Below are 18,549 nucleotides of genomic sequence, written 5' to 3' on the forward strand. Positions count from 1 at the left end.
GGCGCTCCGGTACCGCTTGCAGTGCGGTAGCAGAGAGAACAGTCTATGACTAGGGTGGCTGGAGTCTTTGACAATTTTGAGGGCCTTCCTCTGACACCGCCTGGTATAGAGGTCCTGGATGGCAGGAAGCTTGGCCCCAGTGATGTACTGGGCCGTACGCACTACCCTCTGTAGTGCCTTGCGGTCGGAGGCCGAGTAGTTGCCATACCAGGCGGTGATGCAACCAGTCAGGATGCTCTCGATGGTGCAGCTGAATAACTTTTTGAAGATCTGAGGACCCATGCCAAATCTTTTCAGTCTCCTGAGGGGGAATAGGCTTTGTCGTGCCCTCTTCATGACTGTCTTGGTGTGTTTGGACCATGATAGTTTGTTGGTGATGTGGACACCAAGGAACTTGAAGCTCTCAACCTGTTCCACTACAGCCCCATCGATGAGAATGGGGGCGTGCTCAGTCCTCTTTTTTTCCCTGTAGTCCACAATCATCTCCTTTGTCTTGCTCACGTTGAGGGAGAGGTTGTTATCCTGGCACTACACGGCCAGGTCTCTGACCTCCTCCCTATAGGCTGTCTCATCGTTGTCGGTGATCAGGCCTACCACTGTTGTGTCGTCGGCAAACTTAATGATGGTGTTGGAGTCGTGCCTGGCCATGCAGTCATGGGTGAACAGGGAGTACAGGAGGGGACTGAGCACGCACCCCTGAGGGGTCCCCGTGTTGAGGATCAGCGTGGCAGATGTGTTGTTACCTACCCTTACCACCTGGGGGCGGCCCGTCAGGAAGTCCAGGATCCAGTTGCAGAGGGAGGTGTGTAGTCCCAGGATCCTTAGCTTAGTGATGAGCTTTGAGGGCACTATGGTGTTGAACGCTGAGCTGTAGTCAATTAATAGCATTCTCATGTAGGTGTTCCTCTTGTCCAGGTGGGAAAGGGCAGTGTGGAGTGCAATAGAGATTGCATCATCTGTGGATCTGTTGGGGCGGTATGCAAATTGGAGTGGGTCTAGGGTTTCTGGGATAATGGTGTTGATGTGAGCCATGACCAGCCTTTCAAAGCACTTCATGGCTACAGACGTGAGTGCTACGGGTCAGTAGTCATTTAGGCAGGTTACCTTAGTTACCTTAGTGTTCTTGGGCACAGGGACTATGGTGGTCTGCTTGAAACGTTGGTATTACAGACTCAGTCAGGGACAGGTTGAAAATGTCAGTGAAGACACTTGCCAGTTAGTCATTCCAGCTGGTGTCTATTCCACAAGTTACCACCGGCTAAATCTATTATGTTAAAATTAGGGCTGTCAAAAATAGCGCGTTAACGACGTTAATTAGTTGTTTGCTGTTAATTGCGTCAATTTTTTTAACGCATTTCACGCATGCGCAGTGTGACAAATTATTCAGGTCAGGAAAGTGGTGGGAGCTAGAGGCGAGATGGAGCAAGGTGAGCAAAGTGGGCCTATTGACGGATTCAAATATAAAAAGAATGATGATGGTACAGTTAACAAGTACAAGGTTATTTGCAAGATTTGTAAGAAGGAGTTTCAATTTCACCGGAGCTGTTCAAGCTTGAAGTACCATGTCAACGCCAAACATGCGTTTGCTGGGCCGTCAGATTCAGCAAGTGGTTTGCGCCAGACCACGCTGAATGTTTGCAGGCAATTAACAAAATCAACCTCAGATAATTTGACCAACACAATAGCAAAATGGATTGCAAAGGATTGTAGACCCATTAGCATTGTAGAAGACTCAGGTTTCCTTGATGTTTTGCAAGTGGCGTCTCAAGACTCATTCTATAAGCCACCGTCAAGAGCCACAGCCAAAGACAAATATTATGGTGTGTAGTATGTTTCAGCTTGATTTAAAACACCATTATTTGGCTGTGTTAATAAACAGACATAATATGAAAATTATGTATCTGTGTCCTGTTATTTATCTTTTGGTATGCATTTCAGAAAAAAAATGGTTAGGATTCAGGTGTAATTGCAAATAGTGATTAATCATGATTAATCCACTGAAAATTCTGATTAATTTGATTAAAAATGTTAATCATTTGACAGCCCTAGTTAAAATGCCTATTTACTCTGTTCCATCTAACTGCACAATCCACTGTCTCATCAGCCCAGCCAGGCAATTTATAAACTTGATCGCCACTATAAAAAGCATCTAGACATTATCTCACATTTCTTTTAAACTAACATTTAGTTTTCAACAGCGGATATTTATATAAACCTTGCTGTCTGTCTCTACGACATTTGCAACATTGTTTCAATATTCAAATTCGATCTCCAGCTGTAAAGTTTAAACTAGCTGCACTTCATTTCGTTTGACCTTTTTTCAATTGACATTTCTTTGTATATATCCATAAAAATGATACCAGCTGATTCATGATTTCGACTGGCTGAGAAACGTTGCCTGCCTGTCTGTCTCGTCCCGACTCCCGACACGTTCATTACTATGGGACAGCTGGAGATCGAATTTGAATATTGAAACAATGTTGCAAATGAGAGACAGACAGCAAGGTTTATACAAATCTCTGAAAACTAAATGTTAGTCTAAAAGAAATGTGAGATAATGTCTAGATACTCTTTATAGTGGAGATCAAGTTTATAACTTGCCTGTCTGGGCTGATGAGACAGTGGATTGGGCAGTCAGATGGAACAGAGTAAATAGGCATTTTAACATAATAGATTTAGCCGGTGGTAACTTGTGGAATAGACACCAGCTGGAATGCGGTTTTAACCAATCAGCATTCAGGTTTAGACCGACCCGTTGTATAACTGGCAACAAGCAAGGGATAAGAATGTTGCATGGCAACGGTATATAAAGAACGAAGGACTGGGTCGCGTATGTAAATATCGAACTAATCGAACGAACGACTTGGTCGCGTCTCTAGCAACCAGAAGATGAAAAAGTATGAATTCGCTGATAGAAATGGAAATATCAACGAAAATAAGTATCTCTACTGGTACGTGTGCTTTCATATTGTTTTCTTTGGCAACTGTGGTATAAGCAGGATAAGGGCCTCCGTTCTGTACATTACCTTGGGAAAAAAATAACTCGGTTCCGCTGCGTCGTCTATTATTTCCAAGGTAATGTACAGAAAGTCGGCGTTTATCCCCTTACGTGTTCCCTGCCTGGTGTGTGGTAACAGGAGCTGTTGCGTAGCCATGGTCTGTTGGAGGTGCTGGAGGAGAGGGCTCCCTCTGGTGGCGAGCGCGGGAAGCGCAGGGAGAGGTTGACCGAGAGGAGGAAGTTACACCAGCTGAAGAGAGAGCATGACCTGGCAGAGGGCGGCAGGAGGAAGGTCCTAAGACTAGAGGAGGGCCAGGACGGGGATGGGGATTCGGGGTCGGACACAGAGCAGGGCACGACGGGACGGGACGGGAAGGACAAGGAGCAGACAGGGGGACACAACCTGGACATACAGGTGAGGAGGACATCACTGTGGACGGAGCCATGGCAACAGACCAGTTGGTTACACTGTCAAATGACCTTCATTAATAAGATAAATGCTTAAATGATATTGTCTATAAATGCATATGAATTGTAATCCTTACAAATGTTTATACCACTTATAGATATTAAAACATATCTGTAATATCTGTCTTGAACCCGCCCCTACAGGAAGTGAAGTTCAAGCTTCGCCACAACGTGTCAGAGCTCCAGGAAGCGGCGTCGGCCAGCCAGGACCTGTCGTCAAGGCAACAAGCCCTTCTGAAGCTGCTGCTTTGTCGAGGCCTTTACCCCCAGCTGGCACTGCCAGACGAACACAACGCCAACCGCAAGGACTCAGAACAGGTGTGTGAGCGTGTGTGAACGGGAGTGTATGTGTGAGCGTGTGTGAACGGGAGTGTATGTGTGAGCGTGTGTGAACGGGAGTGTATGTGTGAGCGTGTGAGTGATGATAATGGCCCTGTCTCCTATAGGTGTTCCACACCCGTAACAAGCAGGGGGTAGTGATCCACCCCACCAGTGTGTTTGCCAGCGACCCAGAGGTGCTGCACGTCCCCGAGGAGGGGAACAGAGAGGGACCTGATAAGGGGGAGAGCAGCAGACACCAGCTCCTAGCCTTCGTTACTCTACTAGAGACCAACAAGCCTTATGTATCCAACTGTGTCAGAGTCCCAGCCCTGCAGGTCAGTACTGTGTCAGTCCCAGCCCTACAGGTCAGTACTGTGTCAGTCCCAGCCCTGCAGGTCAGTACTGGGTCAGTCCCAGCCCTGCAGGTCAGTACTGGGTCAGTCCCAGCCCTACAGGTCAGTACTGTGTCAGAGTCCCAGCCCTGCAGGTCAGTACTGTGTCAGTCCCAGCCCTGCAGGTCAGTACTGGGTCAGTCCCAGCCCTGCAGGTCAGTACTGTGTCAGAGTCCCAGCCCTGCAGGTCAGTACTGGGTCAGTCCCAGCCCTGCAGGTCAGTACTGGGTCAGTCCCAGCCCTGCAGGTCAGTACTGGGTCAGTCCCAGCCCTGCAGGTCAGTACAGTGTCAGTCCCAGCCCTGCAGGTCAGTACTGTGTCAGAGTCCCAGCCCTGCAGGTCAGTACTGTGTCAGTCCCAGCCCTGCAGGTCAGTACTGTGTCAGTCTCTGCAGCTATTGTGCTCGATGCCTGACAAAGATCCACCTTTAGAATGAAGTGTTATCAGCATCACAGGTGGTTTAGTAGCACAGCTTGTATTGTTTATGTATGCAACGTTCCTCTCCTTGTATAACGTGTCCTGACTGCACTGTCTGTTCCTGTCCCCTCCCAGGCCCTGTTGCTGGTAGCTAATTCCTTGGACAGTAACGCTGACTGTACCAGGCTGGTGGTGGACGGCTGGTTGGAGGTAGGGCTGACAGGAGAAGGGGCTCTGAAGGTTCTGTCCTCCTCCCTCAGCCTCAGGGCTGACTGGGAGCGCCTCCTGCTAGCCCAGCTGGGACAGGGCACCCTGGGGGCCGGAGCGGGGAGCAGGTCCAAGGCTGGGGGAGGAGAGGGGCTGGGGGTGCCTGGCCTCTCCCGTAAAGACCTGGAGAAACTCAGTGAAGGACTGGTCCGCTTCCTGCTGTACACCGAGGTACAGTCACACAACACCTCACCCTTTACACTGAGGTAGAGGACTTTATAGTATGGTACTTTTGGATTTAACAGTGATCTTTTAACTGTGGGTCCTAGTTGGAACATAGAAACTAGGACTTTGTTTTTCCTACCATGTGACCTGACCAGGAAAAGCTCCTATCCGTAATCATCACACGTCCATCTTGTTTATTGTCTAGATAACATCAAGAGAACATCCCACTGAGGTGTCCGTCTGTCTGTCCGTCTGTCTGTCTGTCTGTCTTCTCTCCAGGTGAGCTACAGTCTACGTCGTCTGACAGGCCTGCAGGTACAGAACCTGTACGTAGGTCCCCAGCCCCAGACGGAGCTCTCCGAGCCCCACGCCCCAAACCCTCTTTTCCCTGGGGTGGAGGCACAGCCTGACCCCATCAAGGGAGGCCTCCGAGTCACCAAATACTTCACCTATAACTGCCTCACTGTGAGTAGAGCCAGATTATCATATTACCAACTCGGTAAAGATGGATAGAAGGGTTATGGGACAACTGACTCCACACTCCCAAGAACACATATAACAGTTTTAGCTTTGATTTAACCATCCAGATTAGTCAAAAACAACATGAGCTGACACACACCAATAAGTGTCATAACAGTGCTGAATATTGGAGAGTAAACTTTATGAAAAGAAGGTTAGTCGCACACTATATACACTCCAAACTATTTAATGGGTAAACCTTGGACCCAGTAAATTGTTGGGAGCATATAGAATGTGCAGCTTTCTTTCATTTCATCCAGTTTAAGGAACCAGATTTATCACGTTGTCTGAATGTTTAGCAAAGTTAGCTGGCAAATTTAGTGATCGTGATTTGGTGATCCACCCCTAAGGACCTGTACGGTTTTGTATTATGTAGTGTCTGTACTGTAGTGTATCTGTCCTGTAATGTCTGTAATGTGTCTGCGTCTGTCCTGTAATGCGTCTGTCCTGTAATGTGTCTGTCCTGTAATGCGTCTGTCCTGTAATGTGTCTGTCCTGTCCTGTAATGTGTCTGTCCTGTAATGTGTCTGTCCTGTAATGCGTCTGTCCTGTAATGCGTCTGTCCTGTAATGTGTCTGTCCTGTAATGTGTCTGTCCTGTAATGTGTCTGTCCTGTAATGTGTCTGTCCTGTAATGCGTCTGTCCTGTAATGCGTCTGTCCTGTAATGCGTCTGTCCTGTAATGTGTCTGTCCTGTAATGCGTCTGTCCTGTAATGTGTCTGTCCTGTCCTGTATTGTGTCTGTCCTGTAATGTGTCTGTCCTGTAATGCGTCTGTCCTGTAATGCGTCTGTCCTGTAATGTGTCTGTCCTGTAATGTGTCTGTCCTGTAATGCGTCTGTCCTGTAATGTGTCTGTCCTGTCCTGTAATGTGTCTGTCCTGTAATGTGTCTGTCCTGTAATGTGTCTGTCCTGTAATGTGTCTGTCCTGTAATGCGTCTGTCCTGTAATGCGTCTGTCCTGTCCTGTAATGTGTCTGTCCTGTAATGTGTCTGTCCTGTAATGTGTCTGTCCTGTAATGTGTCTGTCCTGTCCTGTAATGTGTCTGTCCTGTCCTGTAATGCGTCTGTCCTGTATTGTGTCTGTCCTGTAATGTGTCTGTACTGTAATGTGTCTGTCCTGTAATGTGTCTGTCCTGTATTGTGTCTGTCCTGTAATGTGTCTGTCCTGTAATGTGTCTGTCCTGTAATGTGTCTGTCCTGTAATGTGTCTGTCCTGTCCTGTAATGTGTCTGTCCTGTCCTGTAATGCGTCTGTCCTGTATTGTGTCTGTCCTGTAATGTGTCTGTCCTGTAATGTGTCTGTCCTGTAATGCGTCTGTCCTGTAATGTGTCTGTCCTGTAATGTGTCTGTCCTGTAATGTGTCTGTCCTGTAATGTGTCTGTCCTGTAATGCGTCTGTCCTGTAATGCGTCTGTCCTGTAATGTGTCTGTCCTGTAATGTGTCTGTCCTGTAATGTGTCTGTCCTGTAATGCGTCTGTCCTGTAATGTGTCTGTCCTGTCCTGTATTGTGTCTGTCCTGTAATGTGTCTGTCCTGTAATGCGTCTGTCCTGTAATGCGTCTGTCCTGTAATGCGTCTGTCCTGTAATGTGTCTGTCCTGTAATGTGTCTGTCCTGTAATGTGTCTGTGTCTGTCCTGTAATGCGTCTGTCCTGTAATGTGTCTGTCCTGTAATGTGTCTGTCCTGTAATGTGTCTGTCCTGTAATGTGTCTGTCCTGTAATGTGTCTGTCCTGCAATGTGTCTGTCCTGTAATGTGTCTGTCCTGTAATGTGTCTGTGTCTGTCCTGTAATGTGTCTGTCCTGTAATGTGTCTGTCCTGTATTGTGTCTGTCCTGTATTGTGTCTGTCCTGTAATGCGTCTGTCCTGTAATGCGTATGTCCTGTAATGCGTCTGTCCTGTAATGTGTCTGTCCTGTATTGTGTCTGTCCTGTATTGTGCCTGTCCTGTATTGTGTCTGTCCTGTAATGTGTCTGTGTCTGTCCTGTAATGTGTCTGTCCTGTATTGTGTCTGTCCTGTAATGCGTCTGTCCTGTATTGTGTCTGTCCTGTAATGTGTCTGTCCTGTAATGCGTCTGTCCTGTAATGCGTCTGTCCTGTAATGCGTCTGTCCTGTAATGCGTCTGTCCTGTAATGTGTCTGTCCTGTAATGTGTCTGTCCTGTAATGTGTCTGTCCTGTATTGTGTCTGTCCTGTAATGTGTCTGTAATGTGTCTGTGTCTGTCCTGTAATGTGTCTGTCCTGTATTGTGTCTGTCCTGTAATGCGTCTGTCCTGTATTGTGTCTGTCCTGTAATGTGTCTGTCCTGTAATGTGTCTGTCCTGTATTGTGTCTGTCCTGTAATGTGTCTGTGTCTGTCCTGTAATGTGTCTGTCCTGTAATGTGTCTGTCCTGTATTGTGTCTGTCCTGTAATGTGTCTGTAATGTGTCTGTGTCTGTCCTGTAATGTGTCTGTCCTGTATTGTGTCTGTCCTGTAATGCGTCTGTCCTGTATTGTGTCTGTCCTGTAATGTGTCTGTCCTGTATTGTGTCTGTCCTGTAATGTGTCTGTCCTGTATTGTGTCTGTCCTGTAATGTGTCTGTGTCTGTCCTGTAATGTGTCTGTCCTGTATTGTGTCTGTCCTGTAATGCGTCTGTCCTGTATTGTGTCTGTCCTGTAATGTGTCTGTCCTGTAATGTGTCTGTCCTGTAATGTGTCTGTCCTGTAATGTGTCTGTAATGTGTCTGTACTGTCCTGTAATGCGTCTGTCCTGTAATGTGTCTGTCCTGTAATGTGTCTGTCCTGTAATGTGTCTGTCCTGTAATGTGTCTGTCCTGTATTGTGTCTGTCCTGTAATGTGTCTGTCCTGTAATGTGTCTGTCCTGTAATGTGTCTGTCCTGTCCTGTAATGTGTCTGTCCTGTAATGTGTCTGTACTGTCCTGTAATGTGTCTGTCCTGTAATGCGTCTGTCCTGTAATGTGTCTGTACTGTCCTGTAATGTGTCTGTCCTGTAATGTGTCTGTACTGTCCTGTAATGTGTCTGTCCTGTAATGCGTCTGTCCTGTAATGTGTCTGTACTGTCCTGTAATGTGTCTGTCCTGTACTGTACTGTCCTGTAATGCGTCTGTCCTGTAATGTGTCTGTCCTGTAATGTGTCTGTCCTGTAATGTGTCTGTCCTGTCCTGTAATGCGTCTGTCCTGTAATGTGTCTGTACTGTCCTGTAATGCGTCTGTCCTGTAATGTGTCTGTACTGTCCTGTAATGCGTCTGTCCTGTAATGCGTCTGTCCTGTCCTGTAATGTGTCTGTCCTGTAATGTGTCTGTGTCTGTCCTGTAATGTGTCTGTACTGTCCTGTAATGTGTCTGTACTGTCCTGTAATGTGTCTGTACTGTCCTGTAATGTGTCTGTCCTGTAATGCGTCTGTCCTGTAATGCGTCTGTACTGTCCTGTAATGCGTCTGTCCTGTAATGTGTCTGTCCTGTAATGTGTCTGTACTGTAATGTGTCTGTCCTGTAATGTGTCTGTCCTGTAATGTGTCTGTCCTGTAATGTGTCTGTCCTGTAATGTGTCTGTCCTGTAATGCGTCTGTCCTGTAATGTGTCTGTACTGTCCTGTAATGCGTCTGTCCTGTAATGTGTCTGTACTGTCCTGTAATGCGTCTGTCCTGTAATGTGTCTGTCCTGTAATGTGTCTGTACTGTCCTGTAATGCGTCTGTCCTGTAATGTGTCTGTACTGTCCTGTAATGCGTCTGTCCTGTAATGCGTCTGTCCTGTAATGCGTCTGTCCTGTAATGTGTCTGTCCTGTCCTGTAATGTGTCTGTCCTGTAATGTGTCTGTGTCTGTCCTGTAATGTGTCTGTACTGTCCTGTAATGTGTCTGTCCTGTAATGTGTCTGTACTGTAATGTGTCTGTACTGTAATGTGTCTGTCCTGTAATGTGTCTGTCCTGTAATGCGTCTGTCCTGTAATGCGTCTGTCCTGTAATGCGTCTGTCCTGTAATGTCTGTCCTGTAATGCGTCTGTCCTGTAATGCGTCTGTCCTGTAATGCGTCTGTCCTGTAATGCGTCTGTCCTGTAATTTGTCTGTCCTGTAATGCGTCTGTCCTGTAATGCGTCTGTCCTGTAATGCGTCTGTCCTGTAATGCGTCTGTCCTGTAATGCGTCTGTCCTGTAATGCGTCTGTCCTGTAATGTGTCTGTCCTGTAATGCGTCTGTCCTGTAATGTGTCTGTCCTGTAATGTGTCTGTCCTGTAATGCGTCTGTCCTGTAATGCGTCTGTCCTGTAATGTGTCTGTCCTGTAATGTGTCTGTCCTGTAATGTGTCTGTCCTGTAATGTGTCTGTCCTGTAATGTGTCTGTCCTGTATTGTGTCTGTCCTGTATTGTGTCTGTCCTGTAATGTGTCTGTCCTGTAATGTGTCTGTCCTGTAATGTGTCTATGTCTGTCCTGTAATGTGTCTGTACTGTCCTGTAATGTGTCTGTCCTGTAATGCGTCTGTCCTGTAATGTGTCTGTGTCTGTCCTGTAATGTGTCTGTGTCTGTCCTGTAATGTGTCTGTACTGTCCTGTAATGTGTCTGTCCTGTAATGCGTCTGTCCTGTAATGTGTCTGTACTGTCCTGTAATGTGTCTGTCCTGTAATGTGTCTGTCCTGTATTGTGTCTGTCCTGTATTGTGTCTGTCCTGTAATGTGTCTGTCCTGTAATGTGTCTGTACTGTCCTGTAATGTGTCTGTCCTGTAATGTGTCTGTCCTGTAATGTGTCTGTCCTGTATTGTGTCTGTCCTGTAATGTGTCTGTCCTGTAATGTGTCTGTACTGTAGTGTCTGTACTGTAATGCGTCTGTCCTGTAATGTGTCTGTCCTGTAATGTGTCTGTACTGTAATGTGTCTGTACTGTCCTGTAATGTGTCTGTCCTGTAATGTGTCTGTCCTGTAATGTGTCTGTACTGTCCTGTAATGCGTCTGTCCTGTAATGTGTCTGTACTGTCCTGTAATGCGTCTGTCCTGTAATGTGTCTGTCCTGTAATGTGTCTGTACTGTCCTGTAATGCGTCTGTCCTGTGATGTGTCTGTCCTGTAATGTGTCTGTACTGTCCTGTAATGCGTCTGTACTGTAATGCGTCTGTCCTGTAATGTGTCTGTACTGTCCTGTAATGTGTCTGTCCTGTAATGTGTCTGTCCTGTAATGTGTCTGTACTGTCCTGTAATGCGTCTGTCCTGTAATGCGTCTGTCCTGTAATGTGTCTGTCCTGTAATGTGTCTGTCCTGTCCTGTAATGTGTCTGTCCTGTAATGTGTCTGTCCTGTAATGTGTCTGTGTCTGTCCTGTAATGTGTCTGTACTGTCCTGTAATGCGTCTGTCCTGTAATGCGTCTGTCCTGTAATGCGTCTGTCCTGTATTGTGTCTGTCCTGTAATGTGTCTGTCCTGTAATGCGTCTGTCCTGTAATGCGTCTGTCCTGTAATGCGTCTGTCCTGTAATGCGTCTGTCCTGTAATGCGTCTGTCCTGTAATGCGTCTGTCCTGTAATGCGTCTGTCCTGTATTGTGTCTGTCCTGTAATGTGTCTGTCCTGTAATGTGTCTGTACTGTCCTGTAATGTGTCTGTCCTGTAATGTGTCTGTCCTGTAATGTGTCTGTCCTGTTGTGTCTGTCCTGTATGTGCTGTCCTGTATGTGTCTGTCCTGTAATGTGTCTGTCCTGTAATGTGTCTGTCCTGTAATGTGTCTGTCCTGTAATATGTCTGTCCTGTAATATGTCTGTCCTGTAATGTGTCTGTCCTGTATTGTGTCTGTCCTGTAATGTGTCTGTCCTGTAATGTGTCTGTCCTGTAATGTGTCTGTCCTGTAATGTGTCTGTCCTGTAATGTGTCTGTCCTGTAATGTGTCTGTACTGTAGTGTCTGTACTGTAATGCGTCTGTCCTGTAATGTGTCTGTCCTGTAATGTGTCTGTACTGTCCTGTAATGTGTCTGTCCTGTATTGTGTCTGTCCTGTAATGTGTCTGTCCTGTAATGTGTCTGTCCTGTATTGTGTCTGTCCTGTAATGTGTCTGTCCTGTAATGTGTCTGTACTGTCCTGTAATGTGTCTGTCCTGTAATGCGTCTGTCCTGTAATGCGTCTGTCCTGTAATATGTCTGTCCTGTAATGTGTCTGTCCTGTAATGCGTCTGTCCTGTAATGTGTCTGTCCTGTATTGTGTCTGTCCTGTAATGTGTCTGTCCTGTAATGTGTCTGTCCTGTAATGCGTCTGTCCTGTAATGCGTCTGTCCTGTAATGCGTCTGTCCTGTAATGCGTCTGTCCTGTAATGCGTCTGTCCTGTAATGTGTCTGTCCTGTAATGCGTCTGTCCTGTAATGTGTCTGTCCTGTAATGTGTCTGTCCTGTAATGTGTCTGTACTGTCCTGTAATGCGTCTGTCCTGTAATGCGTCTGTCCTGTAATGCGTCTGTCCTGTATTGTGTCTGTCCTGTAATGTGTCTGTCCTGTAATGTGTCTGTACTGTCCTGTAATGTGTCTGTCCTGTAATGTGTCTGTCCTGTAATGTGTCTGTCCTGTATTGTGTCTGTCCTGTATTGTGTCTGTCCTGTAATGTGTCTGTCCTGTAATGTGTCTGTCCTGTAATGTGTCTGTCCTGTAATGTGTCTGTCCTGTAATGTGTCTGTCCTGTAATATGTCTGTCCTGTAATGTGTCTGTCCTGTAATGTGTCTGTCCTGTAATGTGTCTGTCCTGTAATGTGTCTGTCCTGTAATGTGTCTGTACTGTAGTGTCTGTACTGTAATGCGTCTGTCCTGTAATGTGTCTGTCCTGTAATGTGTCTGTCCTGTAATGTGTCTGTACTGTCCTGTAATGTGTCTGTCCTGTATTGTGTCTGTCCTGTAATGTGTCTGTCCTGTATTGTGTCTGTCCTGTATTGTGTCTGTCCTGTAATGTGTCTGTCCTGTAATGTGTCTGTACTGTCCTGTAATGTGTCTGTCCTGTAATGCGTCTGTCCTGTGATGTGGTCTGTCCTGTAATGCGTCTGTCCTGTAATGTGTCTGTGCTGTATTGCGTCTGTTCCCCAGGACTCTAAGGACCTCTACAGTGAGTGTCTGCGTATGTTCTGGTCCTGTCCCCACTGTGACCTGTACAGTCCTGTCACGCCGCTGGAGAGGATGAGCCACGAGGTCACCTGCAGGCCGCCCGGGGAACAGCAGGACAACCAGGACAAAGGTGAGACGAGGTGAGTCTCAAACGGCACCCTATTCCCTATATAGTGCACTACTTCTGATTTGGCTCTGGTCAAAAGTAGTGCACTATTTTGGGGAAAGGGTGCCATTTGGGATGTAACATGCAGTGTATTCTGAAAATATTCAGACCCCTTTTGTTACGTTAAGACTTATTCTAAAATTGATAAAATACTTTTTCCCTTCATCAATCTACACACAATACCCCATAATGACAAAGCAAAAACTGTTTTTTTGAAGTTTTTGCAAATGTAAGAAAAATAAAAAATTAACGTATTTGCATAAGTATTCAGACCCTTTGCTATGAGACTCTAAATTGAGCTCAGGTGCATCCTGTTTCCATTGATCATCATTGAGATGTTTCTACAACTTGATTGGAGTCCACCTGTGTTCAATTTAATTGATTGGACATGATTTGGAAAGGCACACACCTGTCTATATAAGGTCCCACAGTTGACAGTGCATTTCAGAGCAAAACCCAAGCCATGCGGTTAAAGGAATTGTCCATAGAGCTCCGAGACAGGATTGTGTCGAGGAACAGATCTGGGGAAGGGTATCAAAACATTTCTGCATCATTGAAGGTCCTCAAGAACACAGTGGCCTCCATCATTCTTAAATGGAAGAAGTTTGGAATCACCCAGACTCTTCCTAGAGCTGGCCGCCCGGCCAAACTGAGCAATGGGGGAGAAGGGCCTTGGTCAGGGAGGTGACCAAGAACCTGATGGTCACTCTGACAGAGCTCCAGAGTTCCTCTGTGGAGATGGGAGAACCTTCCAGAAGGACAACCATCTCTGCAGCACTCCACCAATCAGGCCTTTATGGTAGAATGACCAGACAGAAGCCACTCCTCAGTAAAAGGCACATGACAGCCTGCTTGGAGTTTGCCAAAAGGCACCTAAAGACTCTCAGACCATGAGAAACAAGATTCTCTGGTCTGATGAAACCAAGATTGAACTCTTTGGCTTGATTGCCAAGCATCACGTCTGGAGGAAACCTGGCACCATCCCTACGGTGAAGCATGGTGGTGGCAGCATCATGCTGTGGGGATGTTTTTCAGCGGCATGGACTGGGAGACTAGTCAGGATCGAGGGAAAGATGAACGGAGCAAAGTACAGAGAGATACTTGATGAAAACCTGCTCCAGAGCGCTCAGGACCTCAGACTGGGGCGAAGGTTCACCTTCCAACAGGACAACGACCCTAAGCACACAGCCAAGACAACGCAAGTAGTGGCTTCGGGACAAGTCTCTAAATGTCCTTGAGTGGCCCTGCCAGAGCCCGGACTTGAACCCGATCTAACATCTCTGGAGAGACCTGAAAATAGCTGTGCAGCGACGCCCCATCCAACCTGACAGAGCTTGAGAGGATCTGCAGAGAAGAATGGGAGAAACTCCCCAAATACAGGTGTGCCAAGCTTGTAGCGTCATACCCAAGAAGACTTGAGACTGTAATCGCTGCCAGAGGTGCTTCAACAAAGTACTGAGTAAAGGGTCTGAATACTTATGTCAATGTGATATTTCCGTTTTTTATTTGTAATACATTTGCAAAAAAATTTAAAAACCTGTTTTTGCTTTGTCGTTATGGGGTATTGTGTGTAGATTGATGAGGGGGAAAAAACGATGTAATCCATTTTAGAATAAGGCTGTAACGTAACAAAATGTGGAAAAAGTCAAGGGGTCTGAATACTTCATGAATGCACTGTAGATATAATTTAATAGGATCTCTAGGAATGAAGCTAACTGATGGATACTGTATCTAATATATATCTATTTAACATGACATAATAATGTTAAATCTATATATCGTAACATAACAGACTGACAGATGCTTTTGTCTGTTTCAGAGGGTGACAATGTGAAGGTAGCCTCCTCTTCCTCCTCTGTGTCCAGTCTGGTCAGAGTCTACCACTGTGATGTCTGTGACAAGGATCTGACGCTCACTTCTACAGAGATCCTCAAACACAAGAGACAGCACATGCACTCTGGACGTTGAAACAGAGTTCCTTAAACACCAAGAGACAGCACATGCACTCTGGACGTTGAAACAGAGATCCTTAAACACCAAGAGACAGCACATGCACTCTGGACGTTGAAACAGAGATCCTTAAACACCAAGAGACAGCACATGCACTCTGGATGTTGAAACAGAGTTCCTTAAACACCAAGAGACAGCACATGCACTCTGGACGTTGAAACAGAGATCCTTAAACACCAAGAGACAGCACATGCACTCTGGACGTTGAAACAGAGTTCCTTAAACACCAAGAGACAGCACATGCACTCTGGACGTTGAAACAGAGTTCCTTAAACACCAAGAGACAGCACATGCACTCTGGACATTGAGCAACACTAAAGTTTCCTACCTAGAACACCTGATCAGGACAAAGTAATGGCCTTCAATTAACTGCTATGGAAATCAATTACCTGAAGGGGTTTTCTGGTGAATAATGCAATGGACCATTTGTTTTATAATAAAATCAAGAGTCACGCCTCTTTCTTCTCATCATGTGATTTCTGGTTTCATCTCGACTCCCATTGGTTGAAGCTCTGACAGCTCCCCTCCTTCCCTCCTATTCTCATTGGTGACAGACTGAATGACACGCAGGGCGTCATAGATGGAGGAAGCATTTGATTAAAATATAGAGGAGGGTTTAATAATGAGACAAACCCAGGATATGGAACACCTCAAAGCAGCACATTGGCACAAAGTCAGCACGAAGAGAAAAACCTGTCTCCAAAAATAAAGAACCAATCAGAATAAATATCTCATTTAAATAAATAAACAGGTCATATTTCAGTAATTACTTTCGAAACAAATAAATACATATTAAAATGCACATAGGCAGAAATAAATTAATTGACCCCCAAAAAAAAGATAAATAGTACTTAAATACAGAGTTACTTAGAAATCAGGTTATTGATTAATCAAATCAAAAGGCACATTTATTAAGATGTAAGAATGGGGCCTAAGGTTGGGATACCGTGTAGCCTGGCTCTCTCTCTCGCTCTCTCGCTCTCTCGCTCTCTCTCTCTCTCTGAGTACTGTGTTGGGTTGGGATACCGTGTAGCCTGGCTCCCACTCGGTACTGTGTGTGTGGATCAAACATATTGGTCGTAGAAATGTACTGTTGTGTGTCAGAAGACTAGTTTGCCATATCAACAGCTAAACTGATTGTTGTGTAACAGTGTGCAGATCAATAGATCCTCAGTTGATGTGTGTGATAGTGACTGTAGGGAATGACAGTTGTGTAACAACACTGTGGTTAGGTTGGAGTTGTACATCTGCCATCTGGGGGCTCTGTGACTGGTCTGGGGAGGACAGGGGTTAGAGCCCTGCCTGGTCTTATCTGGGTATAGTAACCTGTGTTACACTGATAGACGTCCCCCTCCCATACTGTAGGTACTAGTGTTACACTGATAGACGTCCCCCTCCCATACTGTAGGTACTAGTGTTACACTGATAGACGTCCCCCTTCCATACTGTAGGTACTAGTGTTACACTGATAGACGTCCCCCTCCCATACTGTAGGTACTAGTGTAACTGATAACGCCCCCTTCCATACTGTAGGTACTAGTGTTACACTGATAGACGTCCCCCTCCCATACTGTAGGTACTAGTGTTACACTGATAGACGTCCCCCTCCCATACTGTAGGTACTAGTGTTACACTGATAGACGTCCCCCCTCCATAATGTAGGTACTAGTGTTACACTGATAGACGTCCCCCTCCCATACTGTAGGTACTAGTGTTACACTGAAATACATCCCTCTCCCATACTCTACATACTAGTGTTACACTGATAGACGTCCCCCTCCCATACTGTACATAAGTGTTACACTGAACAATGTCCCCCTGCTATACTGTACTCATGTTTCCACTGATTTTGCGGGGTGTCATCAATAGAAGGTAGGTTCCTGTTCAATCCTCTGTCTCCTTGTAGATTAACACAGGGATAGCAGAATTAACATAGCAGGTTAAACACTCCATACTCTCAACCAGACACGTCTGCCTGTACATCACCCCTCATGGACAGACGCACATAACATCTGACACAATTACACAAGATTTTAGTTCTGGGATTTCCGAGATTAGCCAATACAAGATGTCCGAACCGAGATCTGTCTCCTGTGTTCCACCAACTCAATTTTAGTTTCTCTCATCCTAATCTATAACTAGCACATCACCAGCAGCGATGGAATTGATGGGATTTTGAGCACTAGCCGGTTGGGCTAGCAGAACACTATTTCTACTAAAGCCCGGGTCCAAAATCTGTGTCATGCGATACTTGAAAAAGTAGAATTTTCTACTAGCCTGGTCTGGAATGTACTAGCCTTGGGCTATCTTCATTTTCGTCCCTGATCACCAGCATGTATAGCGTTAACTACAACCATCCTTCTAATTCCAGAGCTATGGGCAGTCTGTCTTGGTGTTTATACAGAGACATGTTTGACTGTGCTTTAACTCCCTGTACCCTTTTAAAACGTGTGTGGCGAACACACACCTTACCGTGTTCATCAAAACAGATTTACGGATCACTTTTACCTCACTTCCTCTATTATTACAAAAAATAGTCTCATTGCACTATATTTTTTTCGTGGTGCCTACTCACGTTTAGAAGGCCTGGTTTGGGTCTAAAGATTGGTATTTTCCATGGCTGGGTGGGTCTGGTCAGTAGCCAGTCACTTAGTTCAGAGCCTGGACAGGACTGGTGGTGGGTTGGGTTGCAACACAATGCAGGCAGTCTGACCAAACAGACCGTTGTTTTAAGTCACGTTATGGGATGTAGGAACTTGTGTGAGTCTGTCAGTGGTTGCTGTGCAGCTGCACTTCATCCTCATAAATCCCTGTGTGCCTTCGGAAAGTATTCACACCCCTTGACTTTTTCCACATTTTGTTACGTTACAGCCTTACTCTAGAATTGATTACATTATTTCCCCCCCCCTCATCAATCTACACACAATACCCCATAATGACAAAGCAAAAACAGGTTTTTATACATTTTTGCAAATGTAATACAAATTTAAAAAAGATGTACATTATTTACGTAAGTATTCAGACACACCTGTCTATATAAGGTCCCACAGTTGACAGTGTATGTCAGAGAAAAAACCAAGCCATGAGGTCGAAGGAATTGTCCGTAGAGCTCCGAGACAGGATTGTGTCGAGGCACAGATCTGGGGAAGGGTATCAAAACATTTCTGCAGCATTGAAGGTCCCCAAGAACACAGTGGCCTCCATCATTCTTAAATGGAAGAAGTTTGGAACCACCAAGACTCTTCCTAGAGCTGGCCGTCCGGCCAAACTGAGCAATTGGGGGAGAAGGGCCTTGGTCAGGGAGGTGACCAAGAACCCAATGGTCACTCTGACAGAGCTCCAGATTCCTCTGTGAAGATGGGAGAACCTTCCAGAAGGACAACCATCTCTGCAGCACTCCACCAATCAGGCCTTTATGGTAGAGTGGCCAGACAGAAGCCACTCCTCAGTAAAAGTTACATGACAGCCCGCTTGGAGTTTGCCAAAAAGCACCTAAAGGACTCTCAGACCATGAGAAACAAGATTCTCTGGTCTGATGAAACCAAGACTGAACTCCAAGCTTGAATGCCAAGCGTCACATCTGGAGGAAACCTGGCACCATCCCTACGGTGAAGCATGGGGGTGGCAGCATCATGCTGTGGGGATGTTTTTCAACGGCAGGGACTGGGAGACTAGTCAGGATCGAGGGGAAAGATTAACGGAGCAAAGTACAGAGAGATACTTGATGAAAACCAGGACCTCAGACTGGGGCGAAGGTTCACCTTCCAACAGG

The 18,549-nt window shown here is 46.0% G+C and overlaps 1 protein-coding gene across 2 annotated transcripts in view; it reads left to right on the top strand.

Moving 5' to 3' along the window:
- dhx34 (DEAH (Asp-Glu-Ala-His) box polypeptide 34) overlaps nt 1-15,248 on the top strand; it is a 37,198-nt gene extending 21,950 nt beyond the window's left edge. Inside the window, exons 10-17 of one of the 2 annotated variants that reach the window (XM_045220017.1) lie at nt 3,138-3,413; nt 3,611-3,784; nt 3,913-4,122; nt 4,732-5,034; nt 5,308-5,493; nt 12,584-12,731; nt 14,587-14,717; nt 14,818-15,248. In XM_045220017.1, the coding sequence (XP_045075952.1) occupies nt 3,138-3,413; nt 3,611-3,784; nt 3,913-4,122; nt 4,732-5,034; nt 5,308-5,493; nt 12,584-12,731; nt 14,587-14,717; nt 14,818-14,835 (1,446 nt within the window). In that variant the 3' untranslated portion in view covers nt 14,836-15,248. Of the gene's footprint in view, nt 1-3,137; nt 3,414-3,610; nt 3,785-3,912; nt 4,123-4,731; nt 5,035-5,307; nt 5,494-12,583; nt 12,732-14,586 lie in introns of both variants that reach the window. The other variant, XM_041878182.2, reaches the window with a different exon arrangement.
- The last annotated feature ends 3,301 nt before the right edge of the window (nt 15,249-18,549 follow it).

The sequence above is a fragment of the Coregonus clupeaformis genome, chromosome 6, assembly GCF_020615455.1.
Source record: "Coregonus clupeaformis isolate EN_2021a chromosome 6, ASM2061545v1, whole genome shotgun sequence".
Classification (NCBI taxonomy): domain Eukaryota; kingdom Metazoa; phylum Chordata; class Actinopteri; order Salmoniformes; family Salmonidae; genus Coregonus; species Coregonus clupeaformis.